Genomic DNA, 26,558 nt, shown 5'->3' on the forward strand with positions numbered 1-26,558 from the left:
GTGCCAAATACGAAAATTTGGTACTGTGTGTCCAGAGACAGAATGTGTACATAGCAGTAGAAACTATAACAAGTAACAGGTGAGACCATAGGCAAAACTCATTAATGTCCTGTCCATGCAAAGGAAAATATCTAAAGTTTTGTGCAAACCTTCCAAATATTTTAAAAATTCCCCAATTTTCAGTTCAAAAAGTAACCCCAAATCCACATTTTTGTGACTAAAATGAAGCACTGCTATCTATCTATCTATCTTAGTGGTGCTTCGTTTAAATCCTGGAAAAATGTGGATTTGGGGTTACTTTCTTTTAACCAAAAATTGGGGATTTTTTTTTTAAATTGGAGAAAACCAGGCTCCCTGGTAATGAATAGGGGTCTGCTTGACTCGTGGCAACACAAAGCAGGTTTTGTGGCCTGAAGAGCCTATTTCGCAGGCATTTCCCAGCGACCCTTCCTGCTGCTGATTGGTGGAGGGGTCTTAAAAGATGGTGAAAAAACAGTTTATGTCAGTAGCAGATGGTAACTTTCAGTCATATGATCTACAGCTGCAGCGATAATCATGTTGTCCTCATACTGTAGTAAGCATTGGGACTTTCTAAAAGAGCGTATTCTATGAGTAATATGTTGGGGAAGGTTTTAGGTTAATTTTGTGGGAAATCACGACCAGTGTAATATTTTCTGGCGATCACAGCCAATGCTGTTTTTCACAGTTTCTGCGGAAACCCCAAAACTCAAATTAAGTAGACCCCTAGTAATGAGCTGATTGGTTTATCTAGGGTGAGGCAGCAGTGAGCACAGTTGGACAGCAGCTTTTGGTTAAGGACATGACTCGGAAAAAGGACCTAACATGTTTGTGGAAGAGAATGCTGTAGCAGGTGGCAGATTTACTTGGCTAATGATTTCTTAGCAATGCAGCATTTCATAAGGTCCTTGCATGTGAACTGAGCAAAAGAAGTGATACCAGTGCAATATCCAAGGTGGATATGTGGAGTAGTTATATAAATGTGCAGAGTTTTGATAGCTAGAATGAATTATTTCAAAAGCAGCTCTTAATTTTCTTTGCTTTTACTTTTTCTAGGTATCTTGCAATATATTCAGAACTCTCCCACCTAGTGACAGCAATGAATTTGACCCAGAAGAAGATGAACCCACCCTTGAGGCATCATGGCCACATTTACAGGTATTTAACGCTTTTATCTGAGATCAGATTTAGATCACTGCCTGACATGTCTGGTGTTTCTATGTGTCTTTTATTAATCTATGAATCAGGTGGAAATGTGTTCATACAGTACAGTAACTGGGTTACCTGTGAAAACAGAAGAAATCTTTGTGCAGTTTTCAATGTCTTCCTAACTTAAGGAATTACATTCAGCACAGGATTGAGGGTTTCCCACATGTTCCTATTTTCTTCCAGTTGATTAAAACATATTCCCATGTGGAGAGTTGCATACAGCATTTTCCAGCAGCTTTAGCAGGAATGGAGTGAAACCAGTGTTTCACTTTGCTCAGCTGAGGCTTGGGAAAGTTGCCCATCTTTGCTCTTCAAGAGTTGCTCTTCCCTCTACCTTATACTTTCATTGTGGGATATGTTAGTGTGTCTTTAACCATTAATGCCCAATATATTTGAACAGAGAAAACAAACTCATGTTATAGAGTGGGCCAAGATCATTAATAGCTGCTACATCAAATGAATCTGTTGCAAAAATAGATATAGCTCCCAGGGGTATCAGTGAGGGCCATGACTTACACCAGAAGCAAATTTAGAATAAGTTAGAGTTGTAACATCAGGAAGGGGAGTCTAAGAATTTCTGTAAATGTAGGAATATAACCAGTCCCTCTCTAAACTGAAGAACTGGTTTGAAACACTCTTATGCATGGTCCCAGGTCTACCTGGGAGAGATGGAGTAGGCCGAACAGTTATTCCTCCATGAAGTAGAAACTTAAACTTACGCATTAGGTCTCCTCCCTCATTTATAATTAAATCATACAAAAATAGTTTTCTATATTAAAACCCTTAGGGAAGATCTGTACTGTTCTACCCTGCATGTCTTTTCATCTTATCCTCGTTGCTTCCATTGCTGTAGTTCACATAAGTCATTCATATGAACAAATGGTCGTATTTTGTATTAAATTGGCTCTTCACCTCCATGGTAGTAAAACAGACCTGTGTAGTTGTCAGAGGGCTGATAGCACTTTGTCACCCCTTGACATAGTGCAGAATTAAATAGAGTAATAATTCTTTCCTTCCAGTTTGCTCCTTCCTTTCCCTTTTTTGTTTGTTTTTATAAGAAACCACTGAATGAAAGCAGGGTGTGTAGAATACCTGGATACAGAGGAGATTGCACAGAAAGACTTCAGCTTTTTAAACTTTATTTTTAGCTTGCATTTTATTTTCAGTGCCAACATTTGTTACAAAAGCTAGAAAAGGAACATGTTTTAAAATGGTTGGTCTCCAAGGAAAAGTTTGAGAGAAATAATTGGTACAAGTCTGCTGACTAGCAGCAGCTCAGAGCTACTTTCCTAGGAGGGCTTGAGAGTGTCTCTTCTGTTTTGCTTTCTTTTTGCTTTTGGTTACATGCTACACAAATGATTTGGTCATTTGCTTTTCCCCTCAATTATATGGGCAGAGATGGTTTTACCTGAGAGCCCCAGGGTTGGAGAATACTTATTTGCTGACCCAGTCCATCAAGTTGGGAATTCTTGGTTAAATCCCATTCTGTGTTCAGCATCTCTTTTTCAGGTTATAGTGGGATGCTGCTCAGAACAGTTTATAATTACAATTACATGTTTCCAAACAGTCAGCAACTCTCTTAAAATAATAATTGCTTTATTTCATATGAATTCAGAAGTCCAGAGGGCCTTAGATTGTACTTGTCAGCTACTCCAGAAAACTTTACAAGCCAATGAGCAAACATGACAAATGCTTGTTTTTAGTAGGAGCCAAAATGACATTCCCCTAGCTTAAGGTTAAATGATCAGGACTAATTTGCTAGGTTCATGTAATTGTTTCTAGCTTTTGGGTAACTGGCAAATCAAAAAAACCCTTTTATGTAAAGTCCTTGAAAACAGACGTTTGTTGTATCGAGGAATTAAGAAAGCAGAGGAAAATTTACAACTGCAAAAAAAAAAAAAAATCAAATAATACACTAAATTGTGACTTTGTTTCTTGCAGCTTGTATATGAGTTTTTCATACGATTTTTGGAAAGCCAAGAATTCCAACCCAGCATTGCCAAAAAGTACATAGATCAAAAATTTGTATTACAGGTAAGCAGATGAAGGTAAGCCCCTAATGGAAGGGAGGGGCCATCACCAGGGAGGACTATACTGCAGGGGGGCAGTCAGGAAGACCAAGGCGGAGATGGAACTGGGACTAGCTTCCAGATTAAGGACAACAAGAAGTCCTTTTTTAACTACATGGGGGGTAAAAAGAAGGTACTGGGTAACATGGAGCCCCTGCAGGACATGTTAGGAAATTTGATCGTCACACCAGATGACAAAGCCAACATATTTAACTATTTCTTTGCCTCCTAAGCAGGGACCAGAACAGTCACACCCCACTCTGGGCCCCCCTCATGCCCCAGGGGAGGCGCACCTAGGCCTAGTGTCAGTGAGGAACTAGTTAGGGAACTTCTGGAGGGACTGGATGTATTTAAATCAGCTGGTCCAGACGATCTCCACCCCAGAGTGCTGAGGGAATTGGCTGAGGTCATTGCGGGACCCCTGGCATGGCTTTATGAGCACTCGTGGTGCTCTGGTGAGGGGCCAGAGGACTGGGAAGAGGGCCAACGTGGTTCCCATCTTCAAAAAGGGGAAGAAGGAGAACCCGGGAAACTATAGGCCAGTTAGTCTTACCTCAATCCTGGGTAAGCTTTTTGAGAGAATTATTCTGGCACATGTCCATGAGGGGACTGCATGCTTAGGGGCAACCAACACGGGTTCATTAGCAGCAGGTCCTGTCTGACCAACCTGGTGGCCTTCTATGACCAGGTCACCAAATCCTTAGATGTAGGGGTAGCAGTGGACATAGCAGATGACACTAAGATGTGGGGGGATGTGGGCACGCTAGAAGGGAGGAATAGGCTACAATCAGACCTAGACAGGTTACAGGGGTGGGCGGATGAGAACAGGATGGGATTCAACACTGGCAAGTGCAAGGTGCTGCACCTGGGGAGGAAGAACCGGCACCATACCTACAGGCTGGGGAACTCTCTTCTTGTCAGGGCAGAGGCAGAAAAGGATCTTGGGAGTCATCACTGATGCCATGATGAACATGGGCCAGCAGTGTGGGGATGCAGTCAGGAAGGCCAGCCGCACCTTGTCATGCATCCACAGATGCATCTCGAGCAGGTCCAAGGAGGTGATCCTCCCCCTCTATGCGGCACTGATCAGGCCGCAGTTGGAGTACTACGTCCAGTTGTGGGTGCCGCACTTCAGGAGGGATGTGGACAACATGGAGAGGGTCCAGAGGAGGCCACTCGCATGATCCGGGGACAGCAGGGCAGGCCCTACGAGGAGAGGCTACGGGACCTGAACCTGTTCAGCCTCCACAGGAGAAGGCTGAGGGGGGATCTCGTGGCCTGTTACAAACTAGTCAGGGGGGATCAGCAGGCACTGGGGGAGTCCCTGTTCCCCCGAGCACTACCAGGAATAACAGTCACAAGCTGGCAGAGGGTAGATTCAGACTAGATATCAGGAGGCGCAACTTCACGGTCAGGGCGGCTAGGATCTGGAACCAACTTCCAAGAGGAGTGGTGCTGGCTCCTACCCTGGGGGTCTTTAGGAGGAGGCTGGATGTAAACCTTGCTGGGGTCATTTGACCCCAGTACTCTTTCCTGCCATGGCAGGGGTCAGACTAGATGATCTGCTCAGGTCCCTTCCGACCCTAGAAACTACGAAAGTATGTTTTTCTGTCAAAAGCATGCTGACAGTACTTAGTATCACAAACAGCACTTTATTCCTAGTAACACTTTTTGTGGAAGTGGAATGTGTAAATGTTTAGCTCCTCCATCATCATAAAAGGTAATTGGGTAATAAGAAAAGTTTTTCATGCCAGAAAAAATAACCAGATAGGGCTAATGTTTGTATTGTCTCCATTTCTGAAGTGCCTTAAAAAAAAGTTTGACTTAGCGGTTATATAACTCAGCTGTGACTATAGCAGTTGCAAAAAAAAAAAAAAAGTCATGCAGTGTGGATTTAAACATACTGTTAATCAGTGACAGTCTATCTGGCTAAGCTCCAACTCTGGCTTAAAAAATTGTTAAATTATCTCTCTCAACATTGTAAGTACTCCCCACTTAATCTCAATAGCTATTTGCAAGCAGGCGGGGTAGAAGTTGATTAACAGTCCAACTCCCAGAAGTGTTCTGAAAACAGTGGTGCTGTAGTGGTGAGGGAGGAAGTAAATCAGAAGGCCACGTAAAGTTCAAGCTCCTTTGCAGAGCTAAACGGAGAAGGCCTTGTCTGTTCATTATGCAGATCAGTAGTCAGTCTGGAGTCTTGTACCTCCTCTTTGGTGTGTAGGCTGGCTTCCCCGTGTGCTCTGCTTCATCCCCAGCTGCAGCTGTGACTGGTGCTGCTTTTCTGATGGGCTCACTTTCTTCCAGGCCTTAACAGAGCTCTAAAACAGTGGCTCTCAACCTTTTTTTGCTGCAACCCTAAATCTTGGTCACAACCCCCACCACCGGCTCACTGGCTGGGCCAGGATTACAGGGGTAGCGGCAGCGAGAGCTGCACAGAGCATGGGCCAGGAGACCCCCGCAGGTGGGATGGGCAGAGCAAGGGGCGGACCCCCTGCGACCCCGGTTTTGGGTTGCTCCCTGAGGTTGGGAGCCACCGCTCTAGAACAATGCGTTACTGGGCTGAAAAAGGGCATTTCTTGCAGGAAAGGGAACATGGTTTGAAACTCCTTTGCCTCCTTCCTGCAGCTTCCAGCTGCAGGCTTGTTCTGCTTTGTATTGTTCTTTCCCTCTCTAGACTTACGTGGAAACACAGAGGACAGACCTAAGCAGAGGCTGGAATGACTTTGTACGTGGCAACTGCAGTCCACTTTGCTCTTGTACCAGGGAAAGTTCCTAAGTCTCTCAGCCAGCTAGGAGGGAACTTCCGTAGGAAGAGCTACATGCAGGAGGAGGGTGTGCTGGAGTTATAGGAGGCCAGGCTTACTTTACCTTCTGCATAACACAAAGCTGTAACATTTGCTTCGTAGGAACATAAGTTTTCAGAGGAGGAAGTAGAGCTTTGCTTTTTTCCCCCTCCTCCAAGTTAGCTCTTACAAGTGCCCCTCTGGACTACTGTGCAGATGGAGTGAGTCTCTCTGTTTCATGCTCATCCTGCCAAAGGGACCTCCTTACATTTGTTAGGCTTCACCTGGACTGCCTCAAACCAGTAGCATAATCAGGGAAGTGGGGGGAAGTCCTGCACACCAAATTAGAGGGGGCACCAGAATGGCAGTCCCCAGGGACCCTGTGCTGCTGCTGCCACGCTCGCTACCCATAGATGGAAAGCTTGCAGCACCACAACAGCAGCCCAGTCTCTTGCCCCGTCACAGTTTCATAATAGGACACTAGGCGAGGTTAGCGGATCTAAAGGAAGAAGGCCTTTTTAAAAACCCAATCACCCATCATTGTCTGCTAAATGGACTAGTATGGTTTGTCAAACGAACCAGGTAACCATTAAGAGAGGGAGTTTTAAGGCTAGGAATGATGATCATTTGAAAAATGTATGAAGGGATGTGTGTTGAGAATCAGGTTATTCTTGCTTTGTTGGTTAGGTAACCATTTATTTTTAAATGGAATGAGTATTAATTAAAGTAAATGTGTTGTCAGAATGATAAGCTCTGCCTAGATTTGTAATAAAAAGGTTTTTAAAGCAATACCATACTAGAAGTTCTTTTATCATACCTTTATGAGGATTTATGAGGTGATCATGCAACACTTATACTATAGATGAATTTAAAATTTAATGAATTCAACTCGTTCAGTCCCTATTAATATAGTTGTTGATAGCTTAAACATGATAGTCTTCGACTTAAATTTTTCTTGTTGAACTCGCTTTTAAATTTTGAAAAGCTTTTTAATAAAGTACTTCCTAGTGATTAATTACTTTTCCAAATGAAAAAAATACTAATTGATTTTTTTTTTGCTAGTGTTTTTATATGTAAATATGTTGCCAGCCCAATATATCAGTTGGATTGTACTTTGGCTGTTCATTTTTAAAGACTGTTTACATCTACCCTGAAATGGTAGGCAGTGGTTGCTAAGAGGCAAAGTATTCAAGTATCCCAATAAACATATGCATTGCTATAGGCTGCTACTCAGTAATTTGTATTCCATATACTGGTTATATTTGGTATAAGGATATCAGAATAATCATGCAAATGATGGGGATCATTAGCCTTTCCTTAAAAATAAATCATTTTGTTGTTGCAACATGAACACAAATTGGATATATCAAAGTGTTAGTTTTGGGCCCACCACTAAAGAAAGGATGTGGACAAATGGGAGAGAAGCCAGTGGAGGGCAACAAAAATGGTGAGGTGGTTGGGGGACATGACTTTTGAGGACAAGCTAAGGGATCTAGGCTTATTTAGTCTGCAGAAAAGAAGAGTGAGGGGGGATTTAATAGCAGCCTTCAACTACCTGAAGCAGGGTTCGAAAGAGGATGGAGCTGGACTCTGCTCAGTGGTGGCAGATGACAGAACAAGGAGCGATGGTCTCCAGTTGAAGGAAGGGGCATTGAAGTTAGATATTAGGAAAAACTTTCCCACTAGGAGGGTAGTAAAACACTGGAACAGGTTATCCAGAGGTGTGGTGGAGTCTCTGTCTTTGGAGGTTTTTAAGACCCGGGTAGACAAAGCCCTGGCTAGCATGATCTGGTTGGGGCTGGTCCTGCTTTGAGCAGGCGGTTGGACTAGATGTGACCTCCTGAAGACCCTCCCCATCCTCATTTTTTAAGATTGTATGATTACTCTTTGTATGTTAACTATTAAATCCTTAATTGAAGTGGTGACTGACAAGATTTAATTAACTACTTAAATTAATGGATTCTGAAAAGTGCTCTGGATTATCAGATTGACACGCATTTATTTTCACTCCCTTACTCTCTTGCTTATCCTCCTTTGTTTTGACAGAGCTCCTAAATGTTGTATTGTAGCCTCACAGCAGGTGTAAGCGACTTAAAATTGTTGTCATAATTTTTAAAAAGGCATCTTTGAGAAAAACAAGAATGTAACATTCCTGAAATCAGAACTCAACATCTTTTTTTGTCAGTGGTGACACAGTGATTCTTTATGCTCTTTTTTTCCCCTGTGGGAGTGTATGAGAACATGCCCTAAATCAAGTTAATTAATAGATCTCTTTACTGCATAGAAAGTATGATTTTTAAACAGTAGTTCCTCTTTTCCTTTCTTAGAGGTCTTTGAAAGTGCCTGTAAACTTTTGTGATTGGCAGATGCCCACTTATAGTTTAAGAAACTCTTCATTAGGTTACTATTTTACAGAGTATAAGTCAGTGACTCTCACCCAGGGTGCCCCAAGATCTTTGGAAGGGTACTCTGAAGTGTGGGAAGATAAATGCAGGCTCAGGCAGTCCCTGCTTGACTGCTGCCCTGTCTCTGCTGCCTGGCCTCTCTGCAAGCAGGCAAGTGCTGTAATAAATAAATTAGTTTTTGAAATAGGGCATTGCTCAACTCACAAAAGCCATCAAGGGGTACCTCAAGTCTGACGAGGAGTGCTTCAGTTCTGAAAAGATTGAAAATCACTGGTATAAATATTCCATTGTTATTTTGTTTTCCCATTGCTAACAATAGACAGTCTGTAACTTGTCTACATGTGTACCTATTTATTGTTATGGCATCACCTTTTTTCAAATGATATTTTAGAGACAGATAAGAAAAATAAGGTCCCAACAAAGATGAACACCACACGTGTACTCCAAAGATGTCCTGTTCACAAAATTCATGAATAATACTGGTATATATTCCATAGTAAGCCCCAGAATCAGTTGGCAAACCTTTCGAATGTCAAGTTTTTAAGTGCAACCGCTGTGAAATTGAAATAAAATAAATTATGCACAAAAGCTGTAAACAGCCTTGGGGATGGGTGCTACAGATATGGGAGATGTGACAGCAGACAAGAGGAAGGAAAGCTCTTTGGGAGAACAGTGTTAACAACTCTTTTTTTATATACTAGTTTCTTCAACATAGACCTCAAAATCATTCATCCATTAAAAGTATTATGTGCTTTGAAATGGGGAAAAATAGGGGAAAAAAGCCTGAGAGCTGGTAGTTTTTATAAACTGTGAGTCATTTAAAAATCATGCATTATATATGGGTACAGCATATGCCTGTCTCCATTTAAGGAATCTGATCATTAACTAGGCAAGGCTGTGTTGGTACATTAGCATTCATATTTTCCAGTTAAGTCTTGTTTGCTTGTTTTGTTTTGTTTTTCATCATTCTGGAGAATCACCAGTTTGGGTCAACTGCTCAGGAGGAAGTGGAGTCACTGATAAATACTTTAATTTGTTTTAAAGGTTTGACAGTGGTGACGTTACGTACAAATGTTCCAGGATACATTTCATACCACGTGTATGAGATTCATTGGCTGGTATTTGCATAGTTGACTGAATGTGTCTCCCTCATCTGAAATGGCAGTGTTCACTCCTTTTTTTTCCAGGGTTTATTTCATTCCTTAACAATTGAAGTTTATGTTGTGGGATAACAATGCCCATTCCCTGATCTGGAGGATTTTGGTTATTAATTTGACCTCTGTCCTTTGACCTCTCCACCTTGGGATACCCTTCAGGTAGCAGATCTAGCCACCACATCTCTCGTGTTCATGGGAGCTCTCAAGTCTTTCTGTTATGCAAGTCATACAAGCCCTAAAAAGCAGTCTGAGCTCTTTAGGTGAATTATCAGCAATGGCTAAACTACACTTATGTTAGAAAGGTGGGGACAGATTAAGAGGGAACCATAATTTCTAGTATCTGCAGACCCAAGGGATAATGGATTAGCAGACTGACTTCTTCCAGTGCTCATTAACCTCTTTTTAAGATTGTGTTCCTGTCAAAAGTTTTCTTACTTTACTTTTCATTTTCATTTGTTTAATATAAGTTATAACTCTGTTTTAAGAAGAATGACTGCTAAGCATGGGTGACAAGTAAACTAATAAGATGACATCTGCTTCTGAAGGTTTCTAATGTTTGAAGTAGTCTTGGCAGAGATGACAATGATCATAGCGCTCGTGACACACTTGGGTGCATGCTAGAGGTTGCGTATCATGTCTCTATAGCCCACTACGTAGAAAAAGGCACCACATATATTGCAGCTATGTGGGCACATACAGGACCTGTATCTAATGGCATGTAAGCAGAAGGGCACATTAAAAATCAAGCTAATTCACTATCTGTTGTTAGTTGTCCAACTCTAAATTTATTCTTTTCTGTTTTGACAAAAGCTTTTGGAACTGTTTGACAGTGAAGACCCCCGAGAGCGAGACTACCTGAAAACAGTCTTACACAGAATTTATGGCAAATTTCTTGGTCTTAGAGCATTTATCCGAAAACAGATAAACAATATTTTTCTACGGTAAGTGCTGGGAGAAGACAGCTGTTGGCTGGTAGATGTTTTAAAAGACTAAATATGTATTAAATATGCTTTTTTCCCCATAGGTTTGTTTATGAAACTGAACATTTCAATGGTGTAGCTGAACTGCTGGAAATTTTAGGAAGGTAAATAAACCTTTTTATTCCTAACTTGCATCAGACATTCATTCTGAAAATGTCAGTTAGTGTGAGAGAGACCTGGCAATGAAAATGTTACATTAAGCTCTGAGCCGGAAAAAAGGTTTTTGCCCATTCCTAACTTCAAGCACACATTTAAGATCTTGAAAGCTTCTTTGCAAAGAGACTATAATTGCACATGTGTTACAGAAAGGCTCTTTTCCTTACATTGCAAGCTGTGCCTTTTGTTCTGCCTTGTATATTTGCAGGTTTTGTTTGAGCAAGCTAAGCAGTTATTAACATGTTAGATTTATGTCTTGGATAAGTACAGTTGTGGTCAGTTAGCAAAGAGGCAAAGTTATATCTGTTGAGCACAGTGCTGTACAATTGCTCATAGAGTTATTCTCATGTAAGAGCTTAAATGCTGCATAGCCAGGACTGTGGGGCAGACTGCATCTCAGACATTTTAATTGTATGCATATTGAGCACGTATGAGGGTCTGACACAGGGTTGGGCAAAATGCAGGCGAGATTTAACCTGCCAGTTGATTGGATCCAGCCTGCGGACGGGTGCCTGCCAATTGGTTGCATCTGGTCTGCAGCTGCCCCTTGTGGTGCACTGCATGGGGCCAAGCCTGTGTGGGACAGTCCTCCCCATGCTTCCAACTGCATCTACCCAGCACCCATCAGACACCACCACCCTGGCCCTAGTGCTAGCCAGCACGCACAGCTTCCTGGGGGAGTGCTGCAACAGCTGCCCAGGTACTGCCTGGCTCCCCCCCACCTCCTCCTCCTGTGCTGCTCCAGGGAGCAGGTAACGTACGGATGCCATGGGCATGCATGCTGGGCAGCAGGTGCCCAGCCAGGCAGGGGGAACCTGTAGCTGGACAGCTCAATAGTGTGTATTCGATGCATTGGCTACAGTGCATGGGGCTCCAAGTCCAGCTCCTGGCTACCTTCTACCCACTGTGCTGGCTCAGCGTGATGAGCAGCCACCTGCTAGGATGCTGGGGGGAGCTGGGCCAGGTGGGGTGGGGGGAGGGATCAGTTTTCCTCCCCCCTCCCTCCCCAGTTCTGGTTATGGCAGCCTCTGCTGCTGTCAAGATGTTTGCATGGGAAGGCAGGAGTGGGAAGGGAGCACCCCCTGCCATGCAGGCCTGGCCTGACTCCCCCTAAAGCCCCAGCAGGGGTGAGCATCTTGACAGTGGCAGAGGCTGATGCACCTGGAACTGGTGTGGGGTGGGGGAGAAACAAAGCTCCCCCATCTCATGGGCCCAGCCTGGTTCCCCTCAAGACCCCAGCAAGCGGTACCCTTGCTGGGCTCACAAGTTGGGTGGGGGGGGGCTCTGTTCCCTCCCCCTCCTGCCCCAACAGGTGTAACAGCCTCTGTTGCTGTTAAAACGCTCACAGTGGGGGGCGGGGGGAGGGATAGGAGTCCCTCCCTGCTGTGCAGCTACCTGCCCCTAAGAACCGAGCAGGGGTGGCTAGAGGGGGAGAGCATGTAGGGGGGGCTCCATCACCCCCCCCCGCCAAGCTGCTGCTGACGGTTGCCAGATGGTGGCAGGGGGTGTGGGGACTGTGGAGAGAAGGGTGGTCCAGCTTCGGTGCAGCCATTGATTTAGAAAGCTCTTGTCAAGAGTGCCTGTAAATTTTCTTTGATGCCACTAAAATGTTTTTCTTCTTCTTTTTTCTAGTATTATCAATGGTTTTGCTTTACCTCTGAAGGCAGAGCACAAACAGTTTCTGGTGAAGGTGCTGATTCCTTTACATACTGTCAGGAGTTTATCGCTCTTCCATGCACAGGTAGAAATTACAAAGCTATTTTTTGCTTGTTTAGAACAAGAAAGTGCTCTTGGTTTGCTTTTGGAGATCCATTGCTTAAAGTCTAAATAGGAGGGAAAAGTTTTTAAAGGAAGAAATATTTTACAAATAAGCATGTCCTATTTCAGTAGCTGGGGGTTTGTTAAAAAACATAGGTTTCACACCACCCTTAGTAAAACATGTCAAATATTTTAGCTCTGAAACTATTCAGAATCTCTTCCCCAATCCCCAGTCTTTCTCTCTCTCTAACTAGGTACTTCTTTACACTCTCTTCTTCTCTGCACTTCTGTTCTAAACCTGTCCTGATCTTTGCACTCTCTTTGGAGCCTGTTTCAGTAGCAGAAGACCTATCACATTCATTCTTTGTTCAGGCTCAAAATCTCCCTTTGGTGCATTTAGCTGCCACCTCCTTTTTTTTAGGCCTGTCCTCTAGAAGCAATGCCCATCTTCCTACTCCCTGGTGCCAGGAAGTGCCCTCTTCATTTTAATGCTGATACAGCTTTGTTTGCTTAACCTATTAAGCCAGATTTTGGCTGTAGTAGGTCATCACATGTGAGTTGTCATGATGCTATGCTGCCAAAAGTGTAAAAGAAACATTCACAGAACAATGAGCCTTTCAAAACACTGGGTTTTTTGGTGTACAGATGGAACTCATAACATTCAAATTGTTCCAAAATGTACTTGGACATGCTCTTTCTTTACTTTTTGTTTGTTATATTATCTAGCTTGTTGTTTCTTTACTGTAAACTAGAATTTGGACGGAGTATTCCCCTGTGCTTCAGGTTAAAATGGGATAACATTTAAATAAGCTATATTTATTTAAATGTAAATACATTTTTACTCTCTCTGGATTTTTAACCACGGAATATTTTCTTTTGAGTTCCTTGAGAAAAATGTCCTAATTTTTTTTTTCTCTTCTTCACAGCTGGCATATTGCATAGTACAGTTCTTGGAGAAAGATCCTTCACTCACAGAACCGGTAAATATTTATTTGGTATTTTGATATCTGAAATGTCTTGTACCCAATTATAAAGTTTTAAAATTAAAATTTGCTTTCTTTTTAATTTAGGTCATTAGAGGCTTAATGAAATTCTGGCCAAAAACCTGCAGTCAGAAAGAGGTAAGTTGTGTGTCTGTACTGAAATGTGATTGTGAAATGAACCTGATAATTCCATAGATTAAAACTGAAGATATTTGGAGCAACCTCCAGATTTTTGGCTTTGGATATGGCACACAGTTCTCTTAAGCGCTGTACTGGACTTGGTCATTGGTCTAACTAATACTCATCAAACTTATGATTACTCGTATTTGAACCCCCTTTTTTTGAGATAATGTTAAATGTTCAGGTGAACCATCAAGCTAATGCCACTTGTGGTCTCTGTTATAAAAATCATATGTTGATATAAATGTTATTCCACAAGAGGGAGTGATTTTTCCATATTAGGAGCAAAAATGAATCTTGTGGGCATATATGGAAAAATTCTGTTTAAAAATTGTAGGAGCATGAGTGTCAGTTAGCTAAGAGGCGAGTGTCAGAGTTAAAGAGCAGCGGGCTAAAGAGGCTATTGGCAGTTTACATTTGCAACCATGCTTGTATCCGCTAAGCATGTAATTACATACACAGATGGACATTATCATTATTTGTTCTTGCACATCCTGGTTTAAACCATGATAATTTTTGACACCACAGGAAGAGTTTTCTTGGAAAGTTGGGTCCAGTAGATGTTTAGCTGAAGATGTCATTTATTTTACAGGTAAAATTCTAGCCATAGAAATCAATGGGAGTTTTGCCATTGTCTTCAGCAAGGCAAAGATTTCAGCTGGGATATACTAGTATGACATCTAGATTCCTTAGAGCAAGTAGTTGGGACGCTTAGGATGGGGAGCCAGTGCCAGCATCCCTCCCCACTGTATTTATGTGTAAATCTACCACTAGGCACATCCACAAGTAATAACAGGAGAGAGATTTTAGATTTTAGAATTAATCACTCATTTATACCAGACATCTGGGCTTTGATCCTGTGAGATAGCAAGGACTTTCAACTTCAGTTGAAGTCAGCATGAAGTGCAGAGCATCTTGCAGATCAAGGCTTTTAGCCTCAACTGGGGTTAAATCTTGTCTTTCCCCAGAGCCTTTTGGCCACTCTCCCCTTGACATCTGTTACTGCTGCACATATTCTTGGAAACTTCACAGATATATGGAGATCAAACAAGTTTGTGAAGGATAGACCTACATGGCACAATGCAGTGCCATATAGAAATACTTGAGCTAGCTTTGAAGAAGCCAGCTCAGATGCAAGAAGGAGTATATACAGGACTAAACAGCCCTACAGAGAAGTTATTGAGCAGGGTGGGGGGAAGAGTGCTGTACTAATGTATGCAAGCTCTTTCAGCGACAGCTCTGGTCTCTCTGCATGGTCCTGCATTATGCTTTGTAGACGGATGCTGAATCCCAAAGTTGTTCCAATACCCGCTTAGACTTTTGCTGTCAAACAGTGGCATTGCATACATGTAAAACAGGAATTGGCAACCTTTTTGCCACTTTAGGCTGCTGCTCAAAACCCAGCCCCTGCCATGCACTTCAGCCCTTTACCCCCTGGCAATCAGACCCTGGTCTTGCTGCCTCTGTAACAGGAAAAATCCTGACACGAACATGGCAGGTACAAGGACCCTGGGGACACTGCTGCCAGTGCCGGGTACATGCTGCCAATTCCCGATCTCCTGTTGCCTGGATCCAGTCTGCGGGCCATAGGTTGCCGAGCCCTGATATTAGTAAAGAGTTTTCAAAGCGTGGAATGTAGCAGTAGCTTGTACGCAAGAAAGAATATGATGCTTTATATTGTTCATAGCTTTAATGCAGCTATTTCAGATTAAAATCTCACAACACTCAGACACTGAACTTTCAACACATGAGTAGTATTGTTGACTTCCATGTGACTGCTTTGTTGAATAAAGTTAAACATGAGTGGAAGTACTTGCAGGATTACAGGATACGTTTGGTGTTTTTATATGGTCTCTGAATTTGTATGGGTTACCTATAGTTGTATGAATATAATGATCAATCCAAGTGCAGTGCTAACCAACTAGAAAAAGGACCCCTTCCTTAATTCTGTTTAGTTTCACAGTACCAGCTTAAAAAATGTTCTCTAATTCTGCTTTTTCTCTTAATTATACAGGAATGCTAAGATTTATGCTCTAACTACATGACTTGATCAATAAATGAAAGGCATAGCTGCCTTCCATTATGCTTGCAAGCTCAGAGCCTGAGTTGAGGTCCGTTTCAAAACTCAGCTATTTCAGATATAGTAGTTGAGTTCTGACCGTAAGGATGTAGGCAAATGTAACAATCATAGCCATATCAAAGTATATAAGTAGGGACCTATTTAATTCAGTTTCATGGATTTCACGGTTTCAGCAAAATCCAGGATTGTCCGCAAAATCTACGAAACCCCCCCCACCCTTAATAAAAATGAAATGCTTGCTCCCCAGTGGGAGCCAGCAGTCCTTGCTGCCAGGAGAGGGAGGTGCCAGTCCGTGCTGAGAGGCATGGCTACACCAAGTGCAGCCAGCATCAAGGTGGCAGCCACCCTCTTGTCCTTCCTCCCCCCAGGCCTCCCTGCCAGTCAGTGCCAAGGTGTGGGGCTGCCACCAAATGACTGTAGAATTAGAAACATGTCACAATCAACCCCCAAAATTGGTAAACATGGTTTAGGTAGACCCCTAGATACAAGCTATGACAAAGGAGCTGCGTGAGTCTTTAGCAGATCTGTAACTGGACCACTCTGTCATTAACCATGCTTCTTTCAGTGTCAGTGTTAGAGCCATTTAGCTAATTTTATCACTAGGGGGTCACACAATAACTGTTAGATTGTAACAGCTGCTGCATACTCCTGAGCAGCAGTTGTCCTTCCCTTTTCAAAGCAGCTAAAAAGTATGTTTATCCTGACCCTTTCATGCATTTACTTATCTTTACCTTCAGGTCATGTTCCTCGGGGAGCTAGAAGAGATCTTGGACGTGATTGAACCTTCACAGTTCGTCAAAATTCAGGAGCCCTTGTTTAAACAAATTGCCAAGTGTGTGTCCAGCCCTCACTTTCAGGTCTGGAAGACCAGTAATTTATCTTGTTTTTTTTATCTACATACTTCCCAAGATCCTATGTACGTGCAACATTGGATGCCAAGAATTGATGTTGTACCATGCGGATCGGAACACGTTTGCTCTTGGTGTATCTGCACTTTTCCATGTAAAAGTCTGCTATAGCAGCAGTCCCTCAACTCTGGGATTTTGAAATGGGGAAGGAGAGAGAGGCTTTCCCATGGGGCTTTCTCTGATACCCACTTAAAGGAGGCTTTAAGCCACAATTGTGCTTTCCTGATTATAGGCTCCACCAAGGACTGAGCCCTTGCATAGACCGTTCTGAGGGACTGCATTAAGCTGCCTTGGCCTCTTTCTGCTTCCTTATGGCAGGCAGTGTTGCTTACAGTCACTGTAGTGCTGTGCTCTTTGACTTGGTTCCCAGTGCACTGTCTGTGCTGAGGCTTGTGAAGGATTCTTGGAAGAGTCTTCTGACTCTCTCCTCTATAGTTTCTTTGCCGGTGGATTCTGCCTGGCAGCTCTAAGGCTTCAGGAGCCCCTTTTCCCTGTTTCAGCCCCTTTATATGTTATGAGGGATTAGAATGGGGGAGAGGATCTTGCCTCAAATGATCGAGGAACCAGATCATGCCAGTTATTGAGCATATCCATACTCTTGGCTGTCTTTGACTTCTCTGGAAGTCAAAGCTTGGAGCACTCCATATTGTGCTCTGTGTCTGTCTTGCATTTAGGTGTCAATCATTTTCTTAACTAGGTGAAAGTTTGCAAGGAACTCAAACACAGACTGTTTGTACCTTAATTTTAACATTAATCTTATTTTAAATATACTTGGAAGACTATCTTACTAGGGCGGTGTGAGGCTTCAGTCACTGATTTGCTTTGGTGGAGATTTGGCCCATTTGGTGGCCAAATGTCAGAATCCAGATTGAATCAGGAGACCCTTTAATCTCTCCGAATTGAATCAGAACCCTCTGAATCAATACAGAGAGATTCAACAGCCATAGACACGGCTTTATATGTTTTTTCTACATACCTCGAGGTACCAGAAGTGGCTCATGAATGCTGAGATGGTGGGGTGGGTGGAGCATCCCACAGGAGCATGGGGGGTGGGTCCCCCGCATGCTCAGCAGCAGACCCGAAAGTGGACCAGAAGTAGTTCTGGTCCACCTCTCTGTCCACCACCGAGCACATGCAGCATGCCTCCCCCCCAACACTCCTGTGGGATGCTCCATCTGGTACCTTGAAGTATGTAGAAAAAGCAAAGCTGTGTCTATGGCCAAATCGCAGATTCTCTGAATCAGAATCAAATCTTCAGATTCAGCCAAATAAAATTAGGACAGCGATCTGAATCAACTAATCAAATTGCTGTCCCTCAAATCAGGTGAAGTTGGAATCAAATGTGGACTGCTTCACACACCCCTGTATCTTACATTAGTTCAAGTTATACAGCTTATTAAAATGGCAATTTCATTACAGAAATAATACTCTTTCACTAATTTGTTCTGGCATAATATATTTTGTGGCTTGTTATTACTTTAAAATATTACATGTTATGTCAGTCCCTGAATTTTTTTTAATTGGTTTATTCTTCTCAAAGGTGGCAGAAAGAGCACTGTATTACTGGAATAATGAATACATCATGAGTTTAATAGAAGAGAACTCCAACGTTATACTTCCTATCATGTTTTCCAGTCTTTATAGGATTTCCAAAGAACACTGGAATCCGTAAGTTTTGGAGCCTTTCCATTTTTTAAAACATCTTCTTTTTTTTTAACTTGGAAAAATTCATATAAAGAAAATAATGAAGAGCCAAATTCTGAGCTGGCGAAAGCAGGTGCCATTTGGTTAAAGCCAGTGAAATTTTACCTTGGCTTAGAAAATGCAGTTCAGTTATCTGGAGGATGCAAAAAGCCTGAATTTTATGTAACAAAAGCAAAGTAGATATTTTTATGATAGAATATATAGCAGCAACTACTGCAAGTAACCTTATCCTTTTTTAAAACCTTGTGTTTATTATACATTATAACTATAAAATAATAGAAATGAGATATTTACCAGGAAAACTATCAAGCACCAAGAATTTCTGATGCTCTGTTAATGCAGTTATTCCCTAAACCTGCTCACTGAATTGGACCATAAATTACCCAGGAAACATCACTAGGTCATAATAAATTGTTGTAGGTACATAATTCTTATAACAAGTATTCTTCAACAGCAACATTCTTCTAAAGATGCACATACTTTTCCAGATTCAGTTTCTTTTATATAAATGTAATCAAATGTCATAAATCCAAATTAAATTACCCTATGTGATATCCAGGTTATTTACTATTGTTCTGAAAACTCTCTGCTCTCAAAACTACTACTGCACACTATTTTAAGAATATATTTGGCTCTTCACATGATCAAGAAAATGCAACTCTTCAGTTAACCCGAGTTTTATATTTTATAAGGATGTTAATAGAAAGTTTTCATGAAACTGTTCCGCACACATCTCATCTATTTGCTACCTGGCTTGCAGAGCACGTTTAGGGTTTGGTGGGTACAATACAGGTTTCCCTTGCTTTATGCGGGTTTTAGATGTGCAAATTTGCTCTTACGTGATGACCCTTTTTATACCAAAAATTAATTATATGCGAGGTAAATTCACTCTTATGCAATCGATGTGGTGGTAGCCTACAGCCAGCTGCTGCATGCAGTGCATTGTGGGAGTGATACACACCAAAATATAGTCTCCTGTGTGGGTGTTCCAGTTCTTGAATCTTCATACGATTACCCCCAGTCCCACCCCACTGGTGTTGGAGGGTGATGAGAGCTCTGTGCCTGTTGATTCTCCTAAGGATGTTACCCTGCCTGTACCTTCTACTAGCGATGTGGAGTCTGACCCTGAAGACCCTTTTCCACCCTCTCTTCACACCAGCTAAACGTTCACCACCACCTTGTGCTTGTGTGTACTGTCTGCTGTTGGTGAACACCAAAATTGTCTTGGAGAAAGGGTAGAAATGGGTCTGGTGGTCAGTAGAGTCAAGGTCTTGGAACTTATCCCTATTTGTTACATCGTAAAGTGGGTTCCCTTTACGTGAATTAGAGTTATGCACCATTTTCCAGGAACACATGTACAGCATAAAGTGGGTTTAACTGTATAAACATCCTGGGGCTAATGTTTTAGATTACTACACTTTTTAGTAACTCAGGCCTATATTATGCACTGATCTGTGTTGTCTAGTTTCTCTTATTTTTGTCTTCAAGCTTTTACTGATACTTTTTTCTATGAAGCATCCACATTTGATTATTGCATTTCAGTTGCATCAACCAGATTTAATTATTTTAGTTGTTTGGTTGCATTCAGAATTATTGAACTTTATAGTGAAAAGGCTGCAAATATATGTGTTTAACTGCCTTGAAAGTGGGTTAACTATTGTTTGCTCCATTTAACCAATAAAAAGTGGTGAAAAGCCTGATTTTTGCCTTGTACAAGTACAAAAATCACCTTCTATAAAGTCAAAAGAATTACATCATCATAGCTGAAAGAATAGAATCAGCTCCATTAATTCCATTAAGAAAAGTTGGGGTAAAGGGAGTTCTTTTTGTTTTCTTCTATTTCATTTGACACTAATAGACATCTTTTCTTTGTCTTTTCATTTCATGTTTCAGGGCTATTGTGGCTTTAGTCTACAATGTGTTGAAGGCATTTATGGAAATGAACAGCACCATGTTTGATGAGCTGACAGCCACTTACAAGTCAGATCGTCAGCGGTAACTTTTTAAAGCTTTTTTGTCAGCTGTGCATATGGCCTGCTGCTTATTGTTTTCCTTACACTTTGCATAATTTCACACATAATTGATGGCAATGCTTCATTTTTTTTTCCTGCATGCTCATTAGCCTTGTCCTTGCAAAATACCAGATAATATCATGTACAGGTGGTTGTTTTCCCCTTATGAAATACAGTACCCGTTGCGTAGCTTGTGAATCCACATTCCTCACAGAACTCCTTTTTGCTCCACATTCCAAAAGACTTAAACATATCAAGATCTTCAGTAATAAAGAAAACGCAAGGGTTTAAAGATATCACTTTGCTTAAAGACTTCAAAAAGATCACATTAGAGGCTAGAAGGGAGACATGAGGGAGAACCACAACATGGGACTCATTCAGAGAGCTTGCTATATCTTAGATATGGTCTTAAAGCAGAGAGGCACCTCTCAGCCCTTTCATTTTTTTCTTATTGAAAGATCTTGCTATATCTGAGTCCTTTAGAGTGCAGGATCCAATAGAGGCACCATTCATACAATCATTAGTTGCACCCTAGTAAAATGTGTTTTGTCTATATTCTTTAATCTTCATATTGCAATTATAGTGCATCATCTTTTGTCTAAAATTTCAGCTTATCCAAAGCGGCAGGTGAAAAAAATGAGGAAACTTCGGGAACTCCGACTGGTTTAAGTCGTGCCTTTTGTGTGACTCAGGGTTCCCACAAGCAAAGCGAAGGGTACTGTATGTCATCAAACCTTGTTAGGTTAGTATAGCCTCTGGAGGCTCTTGGAGGCCATGATATATTATTGAATGATCAGAGTCATAGTTCACCATCCACGTGTTTTGCTTTGATTTTAGATATGCAAACATGAAGTTTTATATTTACAATCTGTAATTGATGGATTGGTTAGATGAAATAATTAATATTTTATTTCTGAAGCTTTGGGTTTAAAGCTGCACTAAGTCACAAGAGACTTGATTGTTTCTTTGTAGGCCTTAAGATGAGGCTCAATCTATCAGATAGACCAATCAGGTGATGCAGTCATTTTATATTTTGTAATCAGTGAGACCAAAGAATTCTAAAACAAGGAGTCAGATCCATCAAGGTGGTAAGAAGCCACTGCTGCTAGTGAAGTGAGTCGTTGCTTGAAGAGCTCTCCACACATCCCACACGAGGCTGTCAGCAGTGGATGTGACATGCATTAATCAAGCTGTGTGAAGAATTTTCCTAGCATATGCTTGATGCTTGCATTAAGTTAATGCTTGCATCTAACTTAAATAGGGCTGGTGCTGATCCTTTTACTACATTTATTTACAAATTGCTATTTTAAAGTAAAGTGTAAGTGTATCATGAAATGTATACAATGGAATATATAAGTGAAATATGAAACCTTTTTTAATATTCACAATTAAACAGTCACTGTTTTCTGCAACACCATTAGGTTTCTCTGTTAAACATGGCATAGTGTTCAAACATCTTGATGTGCTGATGTAAGTGCATTAGTATTTGTAGGGTGTCATGTAGTCAAAAGCGGCAAAGAGTTCAAAAAACAACATTACTTAATATGGAAAACTTACGAATGAAATTCCAATGTAAAACACCCTCCCTCCCCAAATGGACGAGATGAATCGTTGTCTTTATTGGGATTATCCACCTACATAAATCTTCGTAGAATCAGGGCCTCAGAATAGAAATAAGTGATAATATACGTCCATTGGGTGCCTTATTAGAACAAAATTTGTAAAAATAAAAGCAGTATGGTTGTTATAAGAAAGCTTCACAGAGCAGTTTTCACAGAGCAGTTTTCAGTATCAGTGAGGATAAGTGTTGAAGCATGTGTGAATTAAGAAGGAAGGAGATAAACTACTGGACTGCTTTTAGTAAGAGGACCATGTGGAGTACAAGGATTAGATGATAGTTATCAGGTAAGTTGTAGGTCATTTCACTTTTTCTTATGGTTTATTTTGAATATTTTTTGTGAGCTGTATGTAATGGAAATAGAAATTAAGGATAAAATAGGTGCTCAAGAAAAAAAACATTATTTATGAATTGTTGTGTGTATGTATTCTGGTCAAAGTGATTCCAGGAAAATTAGATATATAAATAGATGAGCCAAAATAACTGCTCTGTGACCAAATATTTTCAGTCTACATGAAGCAAGATGAATAAGAATAAAACTTTAAAATCACTGGAAATTTTTTAGAAATGTTGTCAGGCAAGTTGAGCTTCAACATCCTTAGCTCTCAGTCATTCATGCCCTGTAAGGTGACTAAAAAAAGAGATGGGAAGCTCTCTGCATCTTGTAGTATCAGCAGCAGAGATGGCACTTCGAGACAGTAATGAACTTAAGAAATTCCTACATTAGTTGTTTAATTCCATCAAATCCTCCAGGGCAGTCTGTTCAGGCAGTCGCTGCACGGATTATTTTTAGGGATATGGCTGGATGAAAGAAACAAAAGCATAGACTGAGGGTACAGATCCTGCAAGTTGACTTGAACTAGCTGATGCCTGCATGCAAGTGGAGCAGTACTAAAGTCAGTTTGCTCCTAAAATAGCAATGGAAGACTTGTTCTGGAAAATAGGGTGACTGTAACATTATGGAATGCAAGAGAGAAAAGACATCTGTATTAGCTCCATACACAAAGTTGAAAATTACTGAATAGAACTTGGCCCTAAAAGTAAAGTGTTATTTGTAAATGTTATACACTTGATTCAGAAAAAATATTTTAAAATCATTTGAGTGCATTTTAATTACTTTTATAAGATGGCTGACTCTACTTTAAAAAGTTGCTTAGCCTTAGATTATAAATAACTTTATAATAAATAAAGATTTTTTAGCCTTTAGCTTAAATTTTATTCTGTTTCTGTATTTTTCAGTTGTTGCGATGTATGCAACAAAACCCAGAAATTGTGGCTTAAAAAAACCAAACAAAATCAAAAATAAGTAGGAAAAATATGTGAACATTGAGAAAATTAGTGCTGGTAGTTTGCATCAGAGTAATTTTTTGAAAAATGTTGTTATATTTTCCTGGCTGTTAACACTTCATTTTATTTCATCTGACAGTGAGAAGAAGAAGGAAAAGGAACGTGAAGAACTTTGGAAAAAACTGGAGGATTTGGAATTAAAGCGAGGTCTTAGACGTGATGGAATTATTCCAACTTAACAAAAGAAACAAACCAACATTATTAACCTGTGGAGTCACACATTTATGTAGTAGAAGATGGAGCAACAGTTTTCTGTATTGTGCAACTTTACAGTAGATTTCACATTTGTTTCATTATTACAACAGCACTGTATATACCTGTCTCTAAGTAAAGGAATAATAAGGACTTTAATCCAAAGTTTGGACAGCAGATGGACTTCTCAGAACTTTGCAAACATAATAATTGTTTTAACCCTTCTTTAAAACCAGTCTTCTAAGATCTGTTGATGAAAATTACTATGTCAGAATTCCATTGTCAGGACTTTGTTCCTTATTTATCATGAGCAGAGAGTATGATACAACTTTCAGATGTGAACAATCTTAAATTTAGCTTGTCTTTCTGCTAAACTGTTAAATGTATTTATAGTAAAAGAGAAAAAAATGACTGTCATTTCCTTATGAGTTTGTGTAACATCCTCCTTCTCTGGATAACTTTACTGTAATTTTGACAATTTTTTTTTCCTTTTGCACATCTTCATGAGTTGAATGTCCATGCAGATCAGGGCCATGGAAAATATAGGTCCCTAATAAAGTTTTGTTTACTGGTGCAAACATTTTCTAGTACCAGTCAAGCACTGGTGCTCCTTTGATTTGAACATTGAGCAAACACAAAGAGGTGATCAACATAGGGGAAGGGGATTTTGGATTCATGCATCAATTTATTGCAAATCTAAACTAGTCTCTCGAATCCTTTGAAAATGGGCAGTGGTAACGCGTACAGAGTTCAGTACCTAACCAGTATTAGCGACATGCTATTGGACACACATACTAGAGCTGTTACTAATAGGTAAATTATTACAAGATCTATGTTTTTATTGGACCATTTTGAAATAATAAAGACAAACGCTAAACAGTACAAGCCTGAAATTGGTCTCCAGTGGTCATGGATCTAATTGGGAAAAGAGTTGAGCAAACAGTTTGGACTGTTTGGAGTTGTTGCCTTACTTTTTAATATGTATTTATGAAGTATTCCAGCAAAAGAGGATGTAGCCTCTGAAAAACATACTCCAGTGATTTTTTGTGACTCTAGTACTATTACTCACCGCAGCACCAGCCCTATGGTTTTAGCTGGAAAGGATTCTGGATAATATACTTCCTGCATTCTGAACTGGATGCTCATTCCTAACTACTGTATTTGTTACCAAAAGTGGTTCTACAAATGCTACTGAAAAAAAAATTCTGGAAATCCTAATGTTCTGAGTATTAATAATAAAGTTTAAAATGCTTTTATATCAAAGGTGCATTGTGACCAAATTGTTTAAAACAAAACAACAAGAAAAAGAGGGCTGTATTATAAGTATACATTATTGGCTATCTACTTTGTATTTAAAAGTGGAATCTTACATCTTTGGTAGGTACAATGCTGATAAGACTTATGTACAGTATATATTTAGCTAATGCAGTTGCATTATTATATACCGAAAGGTATGTGTTTCAGGATTTTTCTCCAGGATGCTTTTGAACTGTTATAGATGTATGACAACAGTGAGTTGATAATCCTAAACCATCAGTCCAGCAGTATTTACAGTATAAAGCTGACTTGGTGTTCTTGAGTCTTTGTGATAGTTGCAGACATGAATTTTATGACCTGTTGCCATTGATAGAAATACAATATAAATACAAGCTTATATATTTTTCTTCCTACCATTTAAACATACAGTAGAATTTGAAGTCTTACTGTTTCCAAGTGCAAAAAAAAGGGGGTGTGGGGTAGGGAAGAAAAAGGTTCAATTGCCAGATTACAGACTGTTTCAGGATTATCAGGTCACAGTGTGTATACTTGGGTCTGCACATATGGATGTTGTAAACTGAACAACTTTGTAAAATCTTGACACTGTTAATTCTGGAAAAAGCAGAAGTAAACTAGTCATGAAGCACCAAACACAACATGGTTTAATGGGATTAATATAAGCTTCTTTTAAATATGGACTGGGACTCGGTGTGAATTTGGCAAATACTGTCATAGGTGAAACGTTTTATTTTCAAAGTGCTGGAGCAAAGGTGCAAGCTTAAATACTGAAGACTAAATAAATTTATAACAAATACTGTCCCTTTAGCCCTGTGGTTTTGACAGTCTTTTGTTTTTACTTTGAATAAGAGTTAAAGTTGATAAGGTGAATTTTACCTTTGAAGTTAACATGCGTTCTGAGAGGGCAGAGAGACGTATGCCTGGCTAGACTGAGAAATTTAAAAAAACTGAGCTATTATGGAAGAAAGAAATCTCAATGATTCCATGTTTTCTACCTGATGGGAGTGAAATAGAACAATGTGAAATTAGAAAAGGTACCTTGTCCTGTACTTAGAGATGGGGTGGGTGTTGACTGTTCATGGATATTCTTGATTTCAGCGTGACCTCCTCGTATTAATCATACAAAACTAATGAGAACCTAGCTGGTTGCAATATTGTGATACCTCTAATGTGGGGAGAATGGGGAATATCTAAACTTTATAGATGATATATCACTTCCAAGAAGGAATATTTCTTTAAATTGAATGAGACAATGTGATATTAGTCACATGACTAAAAAGCTGATGTAATCTTAAAAATTGCACTGTGTGATGTACTTAAAGGAGCACTTGTCACAGTAGTACAACAGCACCCATGTGATCCACTGTTGGCTGCAACCCAGATGCAATATCCTGCACTGTTCCATGTGCAAGACTCCCATGAGCAACAGTTGGAGTTTTATGCAAAGATGAAGGCAGTATATGGGCCCAAGTTGATTGTGATCCGTGCATCCATTTTATTAAGCTTTTATTTGCTTCATGATTTCCAGAAACAACCTTTTTCGTTGTTGAATGTCTTTCACAGACTGCTAGCACTGTAGCTGATGGGTGGTCACTCATCTCCTGTGCCATATTGGTTTCAGGTGATTAAATGTTATCAGGTAAAAGTTTTTAAAAAACAAAAAAACCCCATCTCCCTACATGTGTGTTACTAGGGCACTGCTTCAGGCCATGGGGGTACAATGG

The 26,558-nt window shown here is 40.5% G+C and overlaps 1 protein-coding gene across 7 annotated transcripts in view; it reads left to right on the top strand.

Annotated features, from left to right (window-relative positions):
• The window catches only part of PPP2R5E (protein phosphatase 2 regulatory subunit B'epsilon), a 106,911-nt gene extending 81,270 nt beyond the window's left edge, over positions 1-25,641 (top strand). For 5 of the 7 annotated variants that reach the window (XM_090034223.1, XM_090034219.1, XM_090034221.1 and 2 more), the window contains 12 exons: positions 1,075-1,176; positions 3,169-3,261; positions 10,452-10,582; positions 10,666-10,725; positions 12,410-12,518; positions 13,462-13,515; positions 13,606-13,656; positions 16,516-16,635; positions 18,227-18,354; positions 20,284-20,385; positions 21,013-21,144; positions 23,447-25,641. In XM_090034223.1, the coding sequence (XP_089890349.1) occupies positions 1,075-1,176; positions 3,169-3,261; positions 10,452-10,582; positions 10,666-10,725; positions 12,410-12,518; positions 13,462-13,515; positions 13,606-13,656; positions 16,516-16,635; positions 18,227-18,354; positions 20,284-20,385; positions 21,013-21,144; positions 23,447-23,546 (1,182 nt within the window). In that variant the 3' untranslated portion in view covers positions 23,547-25,641. The remainder of the gene's footprint in view (positions 1-1,074; positions 1,177-3,168; positions 3,262-10,451; positions 10,583-10,665; positions 10,726-12,409; positions 12,519-13,461; positions 13,516-13,605; positions 13,657-16,515; positions 16,636-18,226; positions 18,355-20,283; positions 20,386-21,012; positions 21,145-23,446) is intronic. The other 2 variants (XM_090034224.1, XM_090034225.1) reach the window with 2 other exon arrangements.
• The last annotated feature ends 917 nt before the right edge of the window (positions 25,642-26,558 follow it).

Source organism: Crocodylus siamensis, chromosome 2 (genome assembly GCF_052110815.1).
Source record: "Crocodylus siamensis isolate JL-2025a chromosome 2, ASM5211081v1, whole genome shotgun sequence".
In the NCBI taxonomy this organism is placed as follows: domain Eukaryota; kingdom Metazoa; phylum Chordata; order Crocodylia; family Crocodylidae; genus Crocodylus; species Crocodylus siamensis.